The sequence below is a fragment of the Mya arenaria genome, chromosome 16 (genome assembly GCF_026914265.1).
Source record: "Mya arenaria isolate MELC-2E11 chromosome 16, ASM2691426v1".
Classification (NCBI taxonomy): Eukaryota; Metazoa; Mollusca; class Bivalvia; order Myida; family Myidae; genus Mya; species Mya arenaria.
In genome coordinates this window covers 37489880-37510671 of record NC_069137.1, presented here as the reverse complement: position 1 = coordinate 37510671, position 20792 = coordinate 37489880, and the positions used below count along the sequence as shown (strand labels likewise).

Here is a 20792-nt window from a genome sequence, read left to right as displayed (position 1 = left end):
CGTATAATTCATATTTGAACTTAAAGTTGAAGGATACAAAATGCAGTTATACGTTCCAGATGAAATATTCTGACACATAACTCCACAATTAAAAAAAATCCAGTTCAGACAAGACAGATAGATGTATGCTATTTCACAGGTAATGTACTGCTTGCCGTTATAAGTAAGATTTTAAATTAAAAGTTTTTGCAGGAAATAACATTGCTTGTGCTGGGAACTCCTGTCATTTTCCATCGAAAGCAACATCGGATGTATATGGACGGTTTACAATGTCAGAAATCTTTACACTTTAGTAGATCACGTAGTAATTTCAATTGAGTAGTAAAACTTAATGACTTTACTCTTGGGAATCTTAATTATTTAAGTAATACTTCAATGAATTGGCAAACAGTTTAAACTTTGATATACATATGTACAACAAACATGTAAACACTATAATTACTTAATACTATTGTATAAAAATGAACGAACTCCTTCCACTCATGTACCGGCATACATCCGAGGTTGTTTTCGATGGGAAATGGCCGAGGAGTTCCGATTAATAAAAAAGTTTCTGAAAAAAATCCACAAAGGAACGCGATATAATTTGGCATATTTTAGTATGTAGAATCACAAAATCGTTTAATATTTTATATCACGTATTTTTAGTATTAAAGCTGAAGGAGTGTTCGGTACTCAAGACCCTGGGTTTGTCTGGCCTAAATAAAGCGCATCAGTACTGGGTTATTACAGTGGAAACTGACGCGACAATGATTCACACCAACTTACTGCAATCTGCACTATCGAGCTAAATAAAATCACTATGAATCAATCAAAACATGGAAAGCATTGCAGGTCAGTCATTTATTTTTCATCAGATCAAATTATAAAATGCATTGAATGCCTCAAATTTTACTAAAATACAATGAATCATACAAAAGAACGGAATTGCATATATCTTAATATAACATTAAAAAACATAACAAGAAATGGATAAACAGTATAATCGAAAAATGTTAAAATAAATAAAGTAAACATAAATTCCTGTAATTTGCAGCCCTCTTTGTGCAAAAAATACAAATTATATTCTTTATAACTTAAATATCAAACAAAATGGACAAAAATGTAGGCTGTTTTACATACAGAATTTCAAATCTTTTTAAAATTGTAAATGTTTATTGTTTTCTCTCCATAGGAAAGTGACGGATTATCACAATGCCATTTGAATATATGTGATGAATAGTTCGTGCATATGCCTTCATCAACAATTTGCGAAATAGCTAGTCTATTCATTTGACGTTGTACATGACGTCGATGTCATTGACGTCACGATCGGGGAACATTTTTTGTACACATCTCTGTACACTTTACGTTCAAATCGGCTGCGCCAAGATGGACAGAGTAAAAGTGTTTCATAAATTGCTGATGAAGGTCTATACCCGATTATTTTTATCTATGTATGAACACGTCTTAGTAAACAATGATGACCCAAGCTCTGACTATGAAATCGATGTATAGTTATAATTACAACAATATCCAGCACCCTGAAAATCTAAATACAGAGGGATAAATAACCAGTTCTTTAACAAAATTCGAGGCCTTAGCTCAAAAAGGGCGCAAATCTCCAAATTTATATGGCAATTATATCCCCTTCCATTGAGCTGTTAACGAGAGTTATGACTGTTTTTCGCTGAGCCCTCAATATTCTGTTGCTAATTATCATCTATATACAACATACAAATACAACCACTATTTTTAAGCACGCAACTTTAAAAGCAAAACAAAATTTACGACAATAAGCTTCATAACCAGTCGTTGCAAAAGTGAATTTTTTTTGATTGGTTCAAACATAAAGTTAACATGGTTATACGTGTTCAAAATTGCATAATACAGATCAGATTGGTTTTAATATATAGTAAAGAAGGTTTATATGTGATGAACATTAATAGCTCAAAACAACTGAAATTGGTTTAATCATAGTTATTGGTTTAATCATAGTTTACAAGGTTTAGACGTGTTGAACATAAATTGCTCGAATCAACTGAAATTGGTTTAATCATAGTTAACAAGGTTAAGACGTGTTCTATATCGCATAGCTCAAAACAAATGAAATTGGTTTAATCATAGTTAACAAGGTTTAGACGTGTTCTATATCGCATAGCTCAAAACAAATAAAATTGGTTTAATCATAGTTAACAAGGTTTAGACGTGTTCTATATCGCATAGCTCAAAACAAATGAAATTGGTTTAATCATAGTTAACAAGGTTTAGACGTATTCTATATCGCATACCTCAGAACAACTCAGATTGGTTTCAAAAAAAGTCAACATGGTTTATACCTGTTCAAAATTGCATAATTAAGATCCGATTGGTTTTAATATTAAGTTAACAAAGTTGTATACGTGTTAAACATTGCACATCTCAGACCAACTCAGATCGGTTTGAATATAACATTAAAAGGTTTATACGTTTTCAACATTGCATAGCTCAGAACAACTCAGATTAGTTTGAATATAAAGTTTACAAGGTTTATACTGTTCAACATTGCATTGCTAAAAACAACTCAGATTGACTTGCATTATAAAGTTAAAAGGTGTATAAGTGTTTAACATTGCTTACTTAAAACAATTCAGATGGGATTTAACATAAAGTTAAAGGTTTATACCTGTTCAACATTGCATTGCTCAAAACAACTCAGATTGGTTTGAATATAAAGTTAAAAGGTTTATACGTGTTTAACATTGCTTACTTAAAACAATTCAGATGGGTTTGAACATAGAGTTAAAAGATTTATACGTGTTCAACATTGCTTACTTAAAACAATTCAGATGGGTTTGAACATAGAGTTAAAAGGTTTATACCTGTTCAACATTGCTTACTTAAAACAATTCAGATTGGTTTTAACAGAGAGTTAAAAGGTTTATACCTGTTCAACATTGCTTACTTAAAACAATTCAGATGGGTTTTAACATAGAGTTAAAAGGTTTATACGTGTTCAACATTGCTTACTTAAAACAATTCAGATTGGTTTTAACAGAGAGTTAAAAGGTTTATACGTGTTCAACATTGCTTACTTAAAACAATTCAGATGGGTTTGAACATAGAGTTAAAAGGTTTATACGTGTTCAACATTGCTTACTTAAAACAATTCAGATGGGTTTTAACAGAGAGTTAAAAGGTTTATATCGTCAACATTGCTTACTTAAAACAATTCAGATTGGTTTTAACAGAGTTAAAAGGTTTATATCGTCAACATTGCTTACTTAAAACAATTCAGATGGGTTTTAACAGAGAGTTAAAAGGTTTATATCGTCAACATTGCTTACTTAAAACAATTCAGATTGGTTTTAACAGAGTTAAAAGGTTTATATCGTCAACATTGCTTACTTAAAACAATTCAGATGGGTTTTAACAGAGAGTTAAAAGGTTTATATCGTCAACATTGCTTACTTAAAACAATTCAGATTGGTTTTAACAGAGTTAAAAGGTTTATATCGTCAACATCATTACATGGACAGCAGAACATTGTTGTATAAGATTACTGTATGAAAAAAAACAAGAAACAAAAACCCAGAATACATTAGTTATAAGAATACTGAATGAAAAAGCAAGAAACAAAAAAAGAAACCAGAATACATAAAGTATAAAAATACTGGATGAAAACGCAGGAAACAAAAACACCCAGAATACATTAATTATGAAAATACTGAATGAAAAAGCAGGAAACAAAAACACCCAGAATACATTAATTATGAAAATACTGAATGAAAAAGCAGGAAACAAAAACACCCAGAATACATTAATTATAAAAAAAAAACTGAATGAAAAAGCAGGAAACAAAAACACCCAGAATACATTAATTATGAAAATACTGAATGAAGAAGCAAGAAACAAAAAAGAAACCAGAATGTATTCAGTATAAAAATAATGCATGAAACAGCAAGAAACAAAAATACAGCCCAAATGACTTTAAATAAATTTGGTGAGAACGTCAGGCAAGTAAATATATAAACAATAAATAAAAAATATCATCAACGGCAGTTTTTCATATAAATAATGTGTTAAAAGAAATTCAAAATTAGATATGAATATTAGTGCAAGATCTCATAAATATAAATGACTTTAAACAGTATTTTTTATAACTTATTGATATTGACAAAGATATTAGCGCTGCACTGTCACAGATTGACCGTTTTGACAACTTTTTATTGTTTTTTGTCATTGAAAGGGCCAAGTTTTACGTGTACGTCAGAAAACTGGTGATATAAGAGTGCTGATAAAAATGTAATATTTACGCTCGAAATTTGACGTTTATGATTAAAATGGTAACTAACGCTTTAAGAAAAATGAACTATTTGGCAGCTTTCCGACCAATTGAGATTTGTTTTATTGTGAGTTAACACATGTCTGAATTGAAAGCACTGGTGCTAAAATCAGCTGACTCTTAGAAACAATTGTCAAATTTGTCAAACTGTGAGAATGCAGCTTTATAGACATTTCATTTAGATCAACAGTTACTTCTATACCGGAGTTCGGTTTTGAAACACTATAATATGATATATAAACCAAAAACATAAAACTGACCGTCTACCGTAGAACAAATATATTTAAATAAATGTGGTATTATAGTATTTATACAAACCCTCTGAAACAAATGTTTGATTTTGGTCCCTGAATATTAAAAATGTCAAAATATAAGTTTTAAAAAAATCTATTGAGTGTGAATAATTTTATTCATTAATTGTCCCTAAATAATAAAATCATTGAACAAAAAAAAAAACACGAAAAACAAAAATAAACAAGAGCACCGCGGAGTGGGTGCCAACGCTCGTCTGAGTTATGAGGTAAGGTTAAAGTTTTTGGACGACGACGACGACGCAGACGCAGACGCAGACGACGCCGACGACGCCGACGACGCCAAGGCTATCACAATAACTCGACTTTTTTTCTTCGAAAAACAGACGAGCTAATAAAAAAATAACTAATTTGTAGAAATAAATAATAAGATCATAATTTCAAGCAAATCACTACTCCGGTTAACAATGTAAAAATAAAACTATAATGCAAATTAAATCAACAGATAAACTAAACTAGTATAAATAAAAAAGTTTTAATGTCAAAGACAAAACAAGAATTGAGCTTTAATATTTTTACAAACATGTATTTACAAGGGCCATTTTCAATAAATATCGAAAGACTTAAACAGTAAATTTCTATGCATGACCCCGACTTACAAATTGCATCATTCACCAGGGCCCCTTTTCAATAAAAATCGGAAGGCTTTAGATCGTAGCTTTCTAGGCGTAACTCCGATTGACAACGGCATTGTTCACGACGGCCCCTTTTAAATAAGGATTAGAAGGCTAAAGATCGTAACTTTCTAGGTGTAACCCCAACTTGGGCATAACTGCGTTTCAATAAAAGTATGTAAGGACATTAATAACATAGATTCTGCTCGTGACTTTGCGAGGGTATCTGAGCACTCTTAAGCAGCGAACGTTCTTCGACTAAGATATTGTATTGAAACGGGACCCGGCCATAAGACAGTAAGGCTTAAGAGCGTTTATTCGCAGGCGTAAACTCGTTTTGGTCAATACAGATACCCGTAAGAACAGTTTTGGAATGTATTCTGCCAGTAACTATACGGGTGTTCTCGAGCACTCTGATGCAGCGGCAGGCTAAAGACTTAGATATCTTAATGAAACAGGTCCAAGTATATCAGCTTAAAAGAACATCCCATACATGCAGCTGTCTTATATGTTCGTGATTACTAATAATTCCCCATATTTCACATCCATTCACTGATCTGCAGTAACAGTAATGGTGATATCATCCCTCGAGTCTGTGTCTTTCATAAGCCGTGCTACGAATATGTACGCTCTGAAACAAGATAACAAACAACAAATTGGTACATATGTATGTAAACTAATTTTGTTCGTGGAAATAAATGATACTAATATGAAATAAATATAAAAACAATTCCCAAAACATCAGATCAATCCATTTGGTGTTAAAGACGCACAATTGAGGTTGTTTCATTTTTATTTTATTACAATGCATTATTATGTTGAACTTTAATGATCACAACTAAAAGATTCCAAAGAAACATTATTGTACAGCAAAATTAAATCTGCGCACAACTCATTGTTTCTAAGCAATAACTCAAGTACATCTATTGCTCTAGAATGTTTTTTTTTAAATATTGCCTGAAACAATTCATCAGACAAGACATCATGTGAGTAAAAAACGGGGTTAAAAAAAGCGTAGAGTAAATTTAATCATACAAAGACCTTATGCGTTGAAATGAGTTAAGATTGGGGTTGAAATTCGACTCGAGTCTTGTTGTGATATCGGGGTTTGGTAGCCGCATTTCAAAACAATTTCAGTAAAAAAAACATGAAAAAAACTCATGATCTCGAAATTCCCCTTCCCACTAACTTTATACATATATATATACTCAAATACTTTGAACTAATCGAATCCTGACTGTATATACATGTATTCCTATGTTTGCCATGTCAGGTTCAACTTAAGAATAAAGACTCAAATCAAGGTCAAAGCAGTCATTATCTCGAACACAATATGGCCAACGTCGCTGAAGAGAAGCTATACCCATATCAAACGTTTACTTATGGCATATAGGTCCTAACTAATATCTGGCTGCGTGCCATTTTCCTTAAAAAATGACTACGATAATGATCATCGTCAAGGAACAATTAACTAGAACATAAATCAATTCATAAAACACACACAATTAAAGATTGAAACCTCCGCTGATACTACTTACACAAGAAAAATAACACCTATAAGGGTAAAGGCAGCCATGATTTCGAACACAAAACCATTCATAATCGTCAGAGTGGCTGAGTAGATGGCGTTGTTGCTCACGGATCCTATCAGAGCACATAAGGTCTCCACTGCACCGATACTGGCAAACAACGCACCTGTAAATGAATTGTATAGAATTGTAATTCGTAAGGAAGAACCAGTGTAAACAATTGTAATTCGTAAGTACACTACCAACCACGCTCTTAGCAGGTTTTAGCTATGCGCCGTGGTATTTCCTGTCCGAGGACGTTACCTGATTAAAACTCTATTTTTTTTACAATACCCACGATATAAGCATATCGCACGCCGTTCATTACAATAATATGACACGCGTTCCCCCGCATCGTGGAGTCAACGCTTTACGCGGCGTTGCGAGGAGTTTATTAAAGGAAATCAAGGTAGCTGTTCGGAAGTCTTACACGGTAGCAGGAGATAAACGTGGTGGTATGCGTAGCAACCGCGTTGGATACCACGGAAAATATCCCCGGGATTTACCGCAATGACGCAATCTCGCGCGTAGTAAGAACCGGTGAAAACAATGATAATTCCTCAGTAAAATTGTTATTCGTTAAGAGGAACCAGTCTAAAAAAATATTTGTTCAGTAAAATTGTTATTCGTTAATAGGAACCAGTCTAAAAATGTTATTTGTTCAGTAAAATTGTTATTCGTAAATAGGAACCAGTCTAAAAATTGTTATTTGTTCAGTAAAATTGTTATTTGTTCCGTAAAATTGTAATTCGTAAGTATGAACCAGTGTCAGAACTTGTGAAAAAACCCTCAATGATTGAATGTGTCGTTGTTGACAATAACTTTATTTTGTCGTTTAGAATAGTTACTTACACATAGAAAGGATTGATTAACCGAAAGCCGGCTGCTTACACATTGCACATAACTCATATGATAGAACAAGTCATACACGTTTACACTTTCGTACAAGTACCCAATGTATGTGCATATAAAACTTTAATAGCAAACAAAAAAAAATACATAAATCGCAAGGTTTTTTTCCCTCCAGGTAACTCAACTCCATGCAACAAAGAGCGCCATAAAATCAAGGAAGTATTTTTAACGAAATCAAGGAAGTATTTTCAACGAAATCAAGGAAGTATTTTCAACGAAATCAAGGAAGTATTTTCAACAAATAGAAATACATGAATGTCACCCGCTTCTTCATTAGGGAAAACAATTGCATGTAAAGTATTTAAGAAGTATGGGTCGATCACATTCCACTTACCTTGTTTGTCAGCAGGTGTCAAAGCCGACATCAGACTGCGAATCATCGGGATTGGAAGTCCGGTAGGGGCACTGAGGACGGGAACTGTTATGTTCAAGGTAAATGTAATTTATTAAGAAATGAGGAATCATTAAATTCCATAATAATCTATAAACGTTTGAAAATGAACAGACAGCGTTTGCCGATACACACACTGATGAAAATACGTACATACACTGTATAAAGACAGACTGACACTGTATATAGGTACAATTCCTTTCAGACACTGTACAGAAGCACACTGCCTAAGAGACACTGTATCGAACACGCTGCCTAACAGACACTGTATAGAAGCACGCTGCCTAACAGACACTGTATAGAAGCACACTGCCTAACAGACACTGTATAGAAGCACACTGCCTAACAGACACTGTATAGAAGCACGCTGTCTAACAGACACTGTAGGAGTACGCATATAGGGACACAGTATAGAAGCACGCTGCCTAACAGACACTGTAGGAGTACGCATATAGAGACACTGTATAGAAGCACGCTGCCTAACAGACGCTGTAGGAGTACGCATATAGGGACACAGTATAGAAGCACGCTGCCTAACAGACACTGTAGGAGTACGCATATAGAGACACTGTATAGAAGCACACTGCCTAACAGACACTGTAGGAGTACGCATATAGAGACACAGTATAGAAGCACGCTGCCTAACAGACACTGTAGGAGTACGCATATAGAGACACAGTATAGAAGCACACTGCCTAACAGACACTGTATAGAAGCACGCTGCCTAACAGACACTGTAGGAGTACGCATATAGAGACACTGTATAGAAGCACACTGCCTAACAGACACTGTAGAAGTACGCATATAGAGACACAATATAGAAGCACACTGCCTAACAGACACTGTAGGAGTACGCATATAGAGACACTGTATAGAAGCACGCTGCCTAACAGACACTGTAGAAGTACGCATATAGAGACACAGTATAGAAGCACATGCCTAACAGACACTGTAGAAGTACGCATATAGAGACACTGTATAGAAGCACATGCTTAACAGACATTGTAGGAGTACGCATATAGAGACACAGTAAAGAAGCACGCTGCCTAACAGACGCTGTAGGAGTACGCATATAGAGACACAGTATAGAAGCACGCTGCCTAACAGACGCTGTAGGAGTACGCATATAGAGACACAGTATAGAAGCACGCTGCCTAACAGACACTGTAGGAGTACGCATATAGAGACACAGTATAGAAGCACACTGCCTAACAGACACTGTAGGAGTACGCATATAGAGACACAGTATAGAAGCACACTGCCTAACAGACACTTTAGGAGTACGCATATAGAGACGCTGTATAGAAGCACACTGCCTAACAGACACTGTAGGAGTACGCATATAGAGACACAGTATAGAAGCACACTGCCTAACAGACACTGTAGGAGTACGCATATAGAGACACAGTATAGAAGCACGCTGCCTAACAGACACTGTAGGAGTACGCATATAGAGACACAGTATAGAAGCACCCTGCCTAACAGACACTGTAGGAGTACGCATATAGAGACACAGTATAGAAGCACGCTGCCTAACAGACACTGTAGGAGTACGCATATAGAGACACTGTATAGAAGCACACTGCCCAACAGACACTGTAGGAGTACGCATATAGAGACACATGGCCTTGCTGACATTGTTTAGGTGCATAAGGCTTATGAAACACTGTCCATGGACACAAGGTATAACAAACGCTCAACACAGCTAAATTTGAAGCCTTGTAGTTTCTGCAAAAGACAAATATTTACAGAGAGAATGTTACAGGACTCACCTAACCAGATGATGGAACCATGTGCGAAACCCTCCACAACATAAGACGCAATCCCGATGGCCGTTCCCAGCATGGCAATAATGTCATCTTTCATACATCTGTATTAACAAAAACATATTGAACAACAACTGTTGCATTTGACCCGTGTATGAAGAAAAGCATGTTGGGAAATACATTATTAGATATACAGATGTTTAAAGAGAACTAAAGATGTACATTTCTTTGAATGTCAGTAAGTTTAACTTTCAAAATTAAATACGTAAAACCAAACTGTGATAGTAATAGCAAATGTCTGGATTACAGTGAATACTAATTTTAACGATGTTTTCATTGGGGTTTTTTTACCGGAAAGTGTAGATATTTGTAACAATTCTGAATAGCAGAATAAAACCTTAACAAATAAAACACTTAAAAATAAATGTTAAGCACCTCTGTAAAAGATATGTGCCCGCAACTCCAAACACAGAAGCTATAGAGATTTTCAGGGAAGCAAACCATCCAATCTTCCTGGAAGACCAACAAAATGGTTTTCCCAACTGGTACAAAATCTCCATACTTCCTCGGTTGAGGTATGGGATGGTCAAAAACAAAAATCCAAGGATCAATAAGATGTACTTCAGTCGTCTTACTTTGGAATCGTTCGTGAAATAAAACTTGAAGGCTTCTATGGTGCTAAGCATTGCACGTTTTACCCTTGCTGAAGCTGTCAATTGTTCTGTTTGTGAACCTCTTTGGTGCTGAATACCACTAGTTTCTGGGACGAAAATTACAAGAATCAGAAATGCAGCTGCAAGTAAGCATGTTGCCATAAATGAAGGCCAGAAAAATCCCGCCGCTTCAATAAAATAACCTGTATACATGGACGCTAATGTTACGGTTAGTCCGAGTAATAGTTCCATGAACACGATTGCAATTGTTCTAGATTTGCCGGCTACAGTTATATCACAAGTATAAGTGAACATCATTGCAAGAAAAGCAGTATATGATCCCGTTAAGCCGTCGAGAACTTTACCGATTATTATATAGTATAAACTCAATTTATAATTTGCTACTAGTGCAAAAGATCCAATGCTCACGATTGCGCCAGCTATTGTCAAGTATAGGACAAACTTTCGTCCAAGAATGTCAGACAATGACGCCCAAACGATGTTTCCCACAATCGTAGGCACAAGTGAAGCGATTGCGTAATATATCGTCCATTTTGCAGTTTCTCTTTGGATTTTCAAGTATATCTGGTATTCGGGATCCGATTGGTTGACATTCGCGCATGCGTTGTAAGTTGTGTTCAAACTGAATTGGTCGTGTCTTGTGTACTTCTCTTTAAAAACGTGCTGCGTATACTGCGGCAACAGAAACATGAACATGCCTCCTTCTAGGAAATAACACAAGATAACAGGCAAAAGCATACATCGACGCAGGGTAAAGCCTAACTCTACATTACTTGGAACTTCTGTTGCAGTTTCATCTCTGTTTTCAGGAAGAAGCGGTGTGCTCTCATTCTCTGAACCAAAAGGTTCGCCCTCTTTTTCTAATTCCATATTTGTATAAGCTAAGAAATACTAATTCAATCAACCATTAATTTCGCTCTATTCCGAAGTCTACTAATTATTATTCTGATTTATCCAAATGGTTTTAGCAAGTGCCTTTTACCGTGTATCTTAACAGTTTCCTTGTGATATTTTCATTAAACGGTCTCAATTTTCAAAAGTCCGATAACAGGTGTCTATTAAAAGACATCTATAACACTGGAACAATATCTGGTACATCCAAGCATTTAATGTTACAATCAATTCAGTGACTCCATTTACTTAAACAATATTATTTCATTCAATTCAATGTTCAATGTTTAAACAAATAGTATTCACTACCTCAATCTCCATTTCATTTTCTCACAACAACTGATATTCTAAATGCAGTTCAATCCACTTTTAAAACACTTCAAATTCAAGAAAACCTTTAAGACACTACGTTATATCACAAGTAGACGACACGAATGGAACGAAGGCCATCAAGTCATAATTGAGCATTGAGTCATAATACAGCATTCAGAATAGCTCATTATGTGCACGAGTGCAGAATTAATTTCCTTAGTTTCGGGTAGTTTGTAGGGTTTAACATTATTAAACCGGGATGTGTTCACATGTATAAGGATACTTAAACGTTCAGAGTGAGCTTAAAGTTTTTTTTCATTGTGTAACACTTAATGTCTTCCGTTTTAAAGTATTCAGTGTTTTTATAACTTTATTGTACTTATTGATAGAAGGAGTTTCATTTCTTGTTCATGTTTTTTTTACTAACAGTTATCATAACCAATAAAAATTGTCAAAGTTCTGTGTATTTTAGTTATAAGTTAGTACCCAATTTGTCTTCATGGTTCGGTTTTATTTTGAAATCGTGTTTGCAAGTAACTTGTGCATGTATTCAAATCCAATCTAACTGAAACTTTTTGCAAGTTCCGCGGTTGAGATTTTCGGACATGTGACCTGTGACGTCATTTGAATGTTAAGGCATTCCAAAAAACCTGGTTTTTCACTTTCGTTTTCCGTCCAAAGCTCAAATCAAAATCATGTCCATGTAATCATATTCAAATTAGTATTCAATATAGCCATACACAAACGCATTTAAAAGTTCATGACAATGATGTGGATAACATAGACAGCTGCAATCTTTCTTTAATCTTTCCTTTTTAAGAGCGTTCTACTTATACTCAGTCACATGCACGTTTGTAATAATTCATTCGTTGTTAAGGATGAGCGTTTTGTCAATGTGTATTCAAATCATTTCATTTAATACTTTACTATCATCTGCAGTTTCCTTTGGTCGTTTTTTCTTCAGATTTTTTCATATGCATAAATTCACAGTTGTAAATTATTTGTTGTTGAGGTTAAGCACAACTATAAATACATCTCTGTCCGTTCTTTTCTACAGTTCCATAGCACGAACCTCTACTTACAACAGCGTTCTTTGAAGTTTATATTTCTTAAGCTTCACTGTATAAGCAATAGGTAGCATCATGCGACTTGATAATTTTCTTTCAAAAAACAAACTACTCCACTGTTTCCTGTAAAACTTTCACTGAACAATGCTAAGATTTTTTTCCTTGTAGTATGTCCTGTATCATTGTGACCATATTATCTTTTTTCTGATGCATATCATGTTTTGTCAAGAAACTTTTATTAAAACATTTACCACAATTATGTCTGCCTATCCGTTGATCTCTTCAAAATGTTTATGAAGCGTATGCAGGTCTTTCGTATCAAAAATATCCAGTTTGTTGACTGTCCATATTTCAGATTTTCTAGTTTACTTCATATCCTTGTGCCAGTGGTCATAACTGTATATAACTAGTATATGTATATAATAATGGTCTTTCAATTAAAATCCAAGGGCGATCCTTTCAGAGCAAATATCACGAATCTTGAGTCATATTTTGAGATCCATTAGACATATCAGGTAAAGATCTACTGTCCTTTACTCTCCTGTCAAACAATAAAACGGCACATCTGAAAGTAGACACAAGATTCTTGTTTTATAGGTTGTAAAACAATACAGCAATACATAGTATCATCATACCAGTGCCTTAAACATGATATATCGAAAGTAATCAAATGCAATAAATGCAATAACGTTTTACCGTCTCGTCTTTGAGTGAACAGTTAAACAAGTATATATAATTCATATTATGTAAGGTCAAGTGGTAATAAATAGAGTACATGTATATACGTTCCAGATGTAATGTTCTAAATTATAACCCTATGCTTATCATCAGAGGTCCCATTTTATAACTCATGTCTAAAATCGTGAGTTTAAAATTCGTCGTAAATTTGCTTTGGTGGAAAATCAAATTTAATGAATACAAAGTTCAATACATATCCGATTTTTTTTGTAAAAAAACTTGAATTGAATTACATGATCAGTACATGTCAATCTAAATAACTCAAAGTTAAGTAAATGATCGATGTACAATGTAACTCAAAATTTAGTTAAATGTGCATGTTTATCCAGAAAACTGGAAGTGACCTAAATGATCGCTATATAATGTAACAGAAATTCTAGTTCAATGTACATGTATATCCAGAAAACTGTCATTCTACCGTAAATCGGTCTGACTGAATATCGAAAGTTTTGTTTTCCATAATAACATGAACTGTCAAAAATGTACCATACGCATGTATACGAAAACCTAGTCCACACAAGCAGCCGCTTCAGAGTCTTTGATGATTTTGTTTTTGTTTTGGCGACTCTACGCTACGGGAACATAATGAATGTCCCAATGTAATGTTAAAAAATATCCCTTTACGCTCATTATTGTAACTTATGAAAACCCCGCTGGATAGGTATTACAAATAACAAACACACCAACATCGGGTCATCCTTAAGAACATATTTGAACATGTTAAAATATATGTTGCATACACAAAGATACTGCCCTACATTCTAAATAATTTCGTGTTGCAAACTTCTAGTGACAGTCACGAGCATTCGGAACTCCTCGGCCAATTTTTCAAAAACAACCTCGGATGTATGCCGGAACATCTGTTGAAGTAGTCCGTATTCTTTTTGAATAAAGCATTAATTAAATGTAGTGTTTAAGAGTTGTATTCATTGCTCTCAGTTTAAATTGATTGCCAGTGAAGTGTATTATTGCAAACATAATTACGATTCCCAAGAGTTAAGTCATAAATTTTAACTACTAAATAAGATTACTACGCGATCTATTTGCAGCGGACTTAAACGTACCACTTTTTAAGTATGTAAACCGTCCAAATACATCCGAGGTTGTTTTTGAAAATAATGGCCGAGGAGCTCCGAATGAGTCACGAGCTCTGAAAGTGCCCGATGAACGATCTCGGTGATACAGGTCTGCTCATTAATGCTTAAAGGTGCCCTCTTACTCTCAAATTAGCTTTAACACAATTAATACAAATGTTTAAATACACCAAAAAAGGATGAATACATGTCGAAAACAATGGTTCTTATGAATGATACGGAGCTTAATTTGGAAAAAAGGTGCAGAAAACACAGTTTTTCTACCTTATGAGACGAAAGTGGATCACAGTAAATCTTTGAGCATTCACCAATCATATAATAATTTTGCGTTTTATGCTATTGTATACACGGTTACAATCTTGTTATCAGTAATTAATATTTTTCATAAATGCATTATTTAGATTATCAGTCAAAATTTATGTTTTTGATATGCATGTGTATGAACTGATTTTGAATAAGAGGGTCACTTTAAGCAATGTACCTGCTCATTAATGCTTATCTAAATCAAAATGCATAGTCAGGTACATAGTTTGATAGCTATATACCTAGAATAAACAACGAAAATTCAGTCAAGACAGGTAAGACTAATATCTACAAACATTACATTCAAACTTAATCTAAAATCTAATGTAAAACTTGCCTTTTTACGATGCATTTGACAAGTTAGATCAAAGTCTACAAACACCCAATCCAAACTCAATCTAAAATCTAATGTAAAACTTGCCTTTTTACGATGCATTTGATAATTTAGATTAAAGTCTACAAACACCCAATCCAAACTCAATCTAAAATCTAATGTAAAACTTGCCTTTTTACGATGCATTTGATAATTTAGATTAAAGTCTACAAACACCCAATCCAAACTCAATCTAAAATCTAATGTAAAACTTGCCTTTTTACGATGCATTTGATAATTTAGATTAAAGTCTACAAACACCCAATCCAAACTCAGTCTAAAATCTAATGTAAAACTTGCCTTTTTACGATGCATTTGATAATTTAGATTAAAGTCTACAAACACCCAATCCAAACTCAATCTAAAGTATAATGTTCAGCTTGCATTTATACGATATATTTTAATTTCAGTTTTGGCGGGAAATAACATTGCTCCTGCAGATTCACAGAAGTATCACTCGAGGGCCTTCTTGTAAAAAGTATTAAACTCATTCGCATAAAGCTCTTGTTTTAACTTGTCACACAAATGATTAAATGGGCTTGGAGTCACTCAGTACATACATGTACATGCCATATTTCTTAAGACCATTCCAGGGGAATTGACTTTTCTTCAGAATTCTAGGGAGTTTGAGCATTTTTGTTCAAAATTTCACCTGCTTTTTGAGGAATACTGGGAAATCAAGAATGTGGAATGCGCATAATTTGCTATGCAGTCTCATACAATTTTTTAGAATTATATGTTACGTATGATTGGGGCTCAAAATAAAGGAATACACAGTATGCAATGGGGAATCAAGGGTGTGGTTACACAGGAAACTACAGGAACAAACGAAGCAGCTAAGAACCGACCATGATGAATGTCAAGTTATAAATAAATGATCATACACAAGACACCAAAAAGATTGTACACGTATACATTATGCATCTGGTGAATATTAAGCCCAAGACATCTCAATTGTCACTATATAAGAGACAGCTCTATAGCGAGCCGGTAGAAAAACCAATAGATATGCAAGAACTGGTAACACCTCTAATTTGGAATTGGATTTTGCTTCATATTATGGTACCAAGGAAGTTATTTAATTATTTTAGTTGCTGAGTGTATTGTAACATATACAGCACAAATATGCTTTATGCATTTGGAGGAGATCAAATGCATGGCCTCTAATGCTTTGCTGGCTGACCATCAAATTGATTAAAAAGCTAGCTTCATAAACCAGTCAGTATACATGTAACAGTATGTGGCGCTATATAATAATAATTTTATTATATAATATTATGCAATACCAGGTCACAACAGTACCACATACACAACGAAACATGCAATACCAGGTCACAACAGTACCACATACACAACGAAACATGCAATACCAGGTCACAACAGTACCACATACACAACGAAACATGCAATACCAGGTCACAACAGTACCACATACACAACGAAACAAGCATGAACATGAAAATCCACATACACAAATGTACAATGAAGATAACATCTGTAAGATTGATATTATTCAATGCTAAGGGCAATACCGGCTTAAAACATTCAAGGAAAATTATACTATAATAGATTATAAACTGGTTTGTTTGCGCACAACCACATCACTGACAATAAAATTTAAGCCTGAGGATAGAAAGGCAAAACCTCATAACACAATTAAATTAAACAACCTAAGTCATATGTCTTGTCATTGCTCAAAATTATACTTTTTTTTCCAAAACTTTGAATCAATAAATCCTTTATAATGTTGTTAGGCGACTATAAATTGACTGCTAGATTTTCATCCCCGCCTGCACCCTAAAATATTTCCAGCCGCTCCTTAAATTTTAGTTCAATAAAAATATTGAAATTGGCCCTGTATTTGCGTATCGGCCTGGTACTGTCCAAGAATGGCTTATATTCGTACTTATATTCATACCAGCCAGTGTCAATGTAAACATTCACCTGTAAAAATGGAGAATTGTTACAATGGTGTTTGTGGCTCATCTAGAGAAACATGTATATGATCTCCCATGCAATAAGAAAGAGCATGAACACATATTCAATGATGAAATAGTAAGTTATCAAAGAAAAAGAAAATAAGCCCCCCCCCCCCCCACCCCCATTTACTGTAATACATAAAATTTTGGATAAAAATCTAGCAATTAATTTATATTGGCCTTATTTAAATTTAAGGAAAAAGCACCCAAACCAATCACAAGAAGAGCAAAGGAAGAAAATGTTTTATATTCTTTATAAATTATTATGATGCTTTAAAGGGACTCGCTCATGTTTTGGCACCAAAAATGAGTTTTTCCATAAATGCATCTAAAAAACAAGTATTTATATTTTAAATTATACATCTCTTTGATACTGAAAGAGAAGATAAAATAAAGTATAAAATACAACCCGGTTGTAGACTAGTAGTAGTGGGGAGCAAACTCACGCTGGTATTTTTTTTTTTCCAGAAAACTGTTACCATATCCACTCACACAAAAGGATAAGTACATAAGCTGACAGATATTTTAACCTTTATTGAATACATTGGTAGCATCACTTGATAATGTATATCAACCAATCATGCTACAGCATTTTGCTGAATCGCATTACTAACATTGTTCAAAATCATTTGTTGAAGAATTCTAGCTGTCAGTATCTTAGTTTTACTTTTAACACTGTAATGATTTTATTTATTTGCCTTTGGTATTAAAAAAATCCATAGAAATTGCATTTTAACAAAACATGAAATAGCCCCTTTATCCAATAATAAAATGAAGATTTACAGTAGCAAATAAGGGAGACGTTAAATCACTTCAACCAACGTCTTAAAGACATTTTGTCACGCAGTCAGTTTGTATTGGGGCAATTTTATATATATATATATATATATATTATTATATATATATAAAAAAACTTTTATTTCGCATGAAATGCCTTTACAGTCATTGTACAGAAAATATTGTGCAGGTGCATAGATAACTGTATGCAAATACGCAGTTGTGTAATGAAATTTTGATAGGTCAAAGTTTTTGTCATACAGAAAAACCTGAATAAGGAATTTGAAATAAAAACTGAAGGGGGTAAGGGGTTGCTGCAATAATGAGCGATTAGGAAACTCTTCTATTATTTTGACATTGCTTTTGTATCCCAGTAACTGTGTCTCGAGTCTGCCATAGTAAAAAAAAACCCATCAAAATGCTGATTGACAGCCATTTAGGTGGACTATAGTAGGGGGTGAAGTAGAAGTCTAAAATAATAGACGTGTTATACGGGATTCTTCCAATCCCTAACGTCTAAACGGGTTTGTGCAAAAAATAGGGGGGTTTGAAAAATATTGAAATTGTATTAAGTGAAGTATTTTATGGTTGAAATGGATAATAAAGGTTTATATTAATATTTTACCATGTAAGTGCAAAGCTATTTGGCACAAAACAAGCATTGAATGCATTAAAACACATTATTTACCTTTCCAATAATACAAAAGTTGACTGACACAGACAACAATTATGCCAAGCGGAACAACTCGGCCCAATTGTAATTATTCCGCCACCTCTGATAAGCTTCGAGATAGACCCCGTAAATACAATTGTAACGACTTGGCCATGGCCGAAATGTTCCGATTGTTGTAAAATTGTGAACTGCAGCTTTGCAGGTGCCCTTCATGTGTATCACTATTATTCGTTGGATATTTATTTTTTGTGTACGGAACTGATATAAAAATTACATTATCTGGTATTATTTCTCGTTTTTATGATATTTTATAGAAGCAATATGCTTTAATCCGGAATCCCGATCAGAATAACTACACACTTTTCGTATAAAACAATTTGTACGTGAAGGATTTGCCATATATTAAAAATCGTAAAAAAATCTGTCAACGTACAATTATTTGGAGTAGGGGTGAAGGGGTTAATATGCTCTCTGTCATCAATCTGCATAATCCTAAATAGCCCATAGTGTCCGTAGTGTTAAACCTTAACTTAACTAGAGAGAATACAATCAATGTGTTGGTAACGTTTGACAAAATGGCACATCGTCACATACTGTGTACATGTTTTTCGTTTAACAGTCTATATAATAACTAAGTTTAACAAATGATTCAGAAGTCTGTGCCCAGAACATGCTTACATATTTCATGTAAATATCGTAGTTTCCACGTAATTTGCTGTTCAACCAAAATATGATTCAACAAAATCAACACATACCTTAGTTTGTTTCTTTCATATGCAACATCATTCTGTTTGTTTACATTTTGCAGGTTTCACTTCCTGATAAAAACCAGGAACCAATGCCCAAGGAACCATACTTTTCTATAACCCGGTAACCGGATACTTTAATTCATTGCTGACCAATAAAAATCGTTTTTCACAAATGAAAGGCCACCAAACTTTAAATATTATTTTCCCTTCCTAGACCAAGGTAGGTTAGTTATAAGTCTACAAAACTCAAAGTAAAAAATAACTTACACCTGGTGTACGTGTATGCTTGGTCAATTAGACAACAGCTTTGTGCAAATCGTAGACTTTCCCACGATAAAACATAACACACTGGATATCATACTCACAACACACCCCAGCTTCAAACAACGATGCAAACCCATGCCCTCCATTGGCAACAGTGACCACGATATTGTTCTTTTTGATACTACCATCAGTGCTAGTCGTCCCAAGCCACCAAGAAGGAAGATCTTTTTATTGAAGAAAGCTGACCTCCAAGGCATTAAGGACGATTTATCAGACTTATCAAACATAATAAACATGAACGATTCCTCCATTGAAGATTCCTGGGCAAGATTAAAGAACACCATACATACAACCATTGAAAAACGGGTTCCTTCCAAAATGACAACATCACGACACACCAACCCATGGATGAACACCGAAATTAAAAGAACAATTATAAAAAAGCAGAGAGCATATAATTAAAGCGAGAAGATCAAACCAGAAACGGGACTTAGATAGGTACAAAATATTGCAGAAAGGAGTGCAATACCAGATACGCAAGGCCAACAAGAGATTCCTTGTGGACACAGTCAGTCACGACTTCAAGGACAACTCCAAGAAGTTTTGGGCCTTAGTCAAAAGCAAGGGACAGGAGAGTACTGGTGTTGCACCTTTAAAAAACAAGGATGGTTTCCTCCAGAGCGGCAATGCAGCCAGAGCTAACATTCTTAACGATCAGTTTGTCTCTGCATTCACCCGCGAAAATACCACCAACATTCCAGACATGGGACAAAGCGGCCTACCATCTATGCCGAACATTTCAGTTGACTGGAAGGGTGTACACAAGCTGCTGATGAACCTCAAGACCAAGAAAGCCACTGGTCCTGATGAGCTTCCAGCCATCATCCTGAAAGCAGCTGCTACAGAATTAGCCCCTGCCTTAGCAAAGCTGTTCCAGCTTTCGCTCAACCTAGGTGAAGTACCTCAAGACTGGCGGAATGCCTCGGTAGTCCCACTTTTCAAGAAGGGCGACCGACACCAAGCATCTAACTAA

General features: G+C 34.6%; 2 protein-coding genes across 3 annotated transcripts; one reads left to right on the top strand and one right to left on the bottom strand.

Moving 5' to 3' along the window:
* Positions 1 to 828: 828 nt before the first annotated feature.
* Positions 829 to 19586, bottom strand: LOC128222354 (solute carrier family 46 member 3-like). 2 transcript variants are annotated; one of them, XM_052931331.1, is made up of 7 exons: positions 19502 to 19586; positions 11313 to 13374; positions 10301 to 10802; positions 9872 to 9969; positions 8043 to 8126; positions 6767 to 6923; positions 829 to 5859 (listed from the first exon to the last, which is right to left on the bottom strand). In XM_052931331.1, the coding sequence occupies exons 2-7, from the start codon at positions 11407 to 11409 to the stop codon at positions 5778 to 5780; spliced, it is 1020 nt and encodes a 339-aa protein (XP_052787291.1). In that variant the 5' UTR covers positions 11410 to 13374; positions 19502 to 19586; the 3' UTR covers positions 829 to 5777. The 2 variants fall into 2 exon arrangements, with proteins under 2 accessions (XP_052787291.1, XP_052787290.1); XM_052931330.1 differs by having other exon boundaries at positions 10301 to 13374.
* A 308-nt stretch (positions 19587 to 19894) lies between these two features.
* Positions 19895 to 20792, top strand: LOC128221604 (uncharacterized). Its single transcript, XM_052930210.1, has 2 exons — positions 19895 to 20083; positions 20274 to 20792. Exons 1-2 carry the CDS (start codon positions 19895 to 19897, stop codon positions 20790 to 20792), a joined length of 708 nt encoding a protein of 235 aa, XP_052786170.1.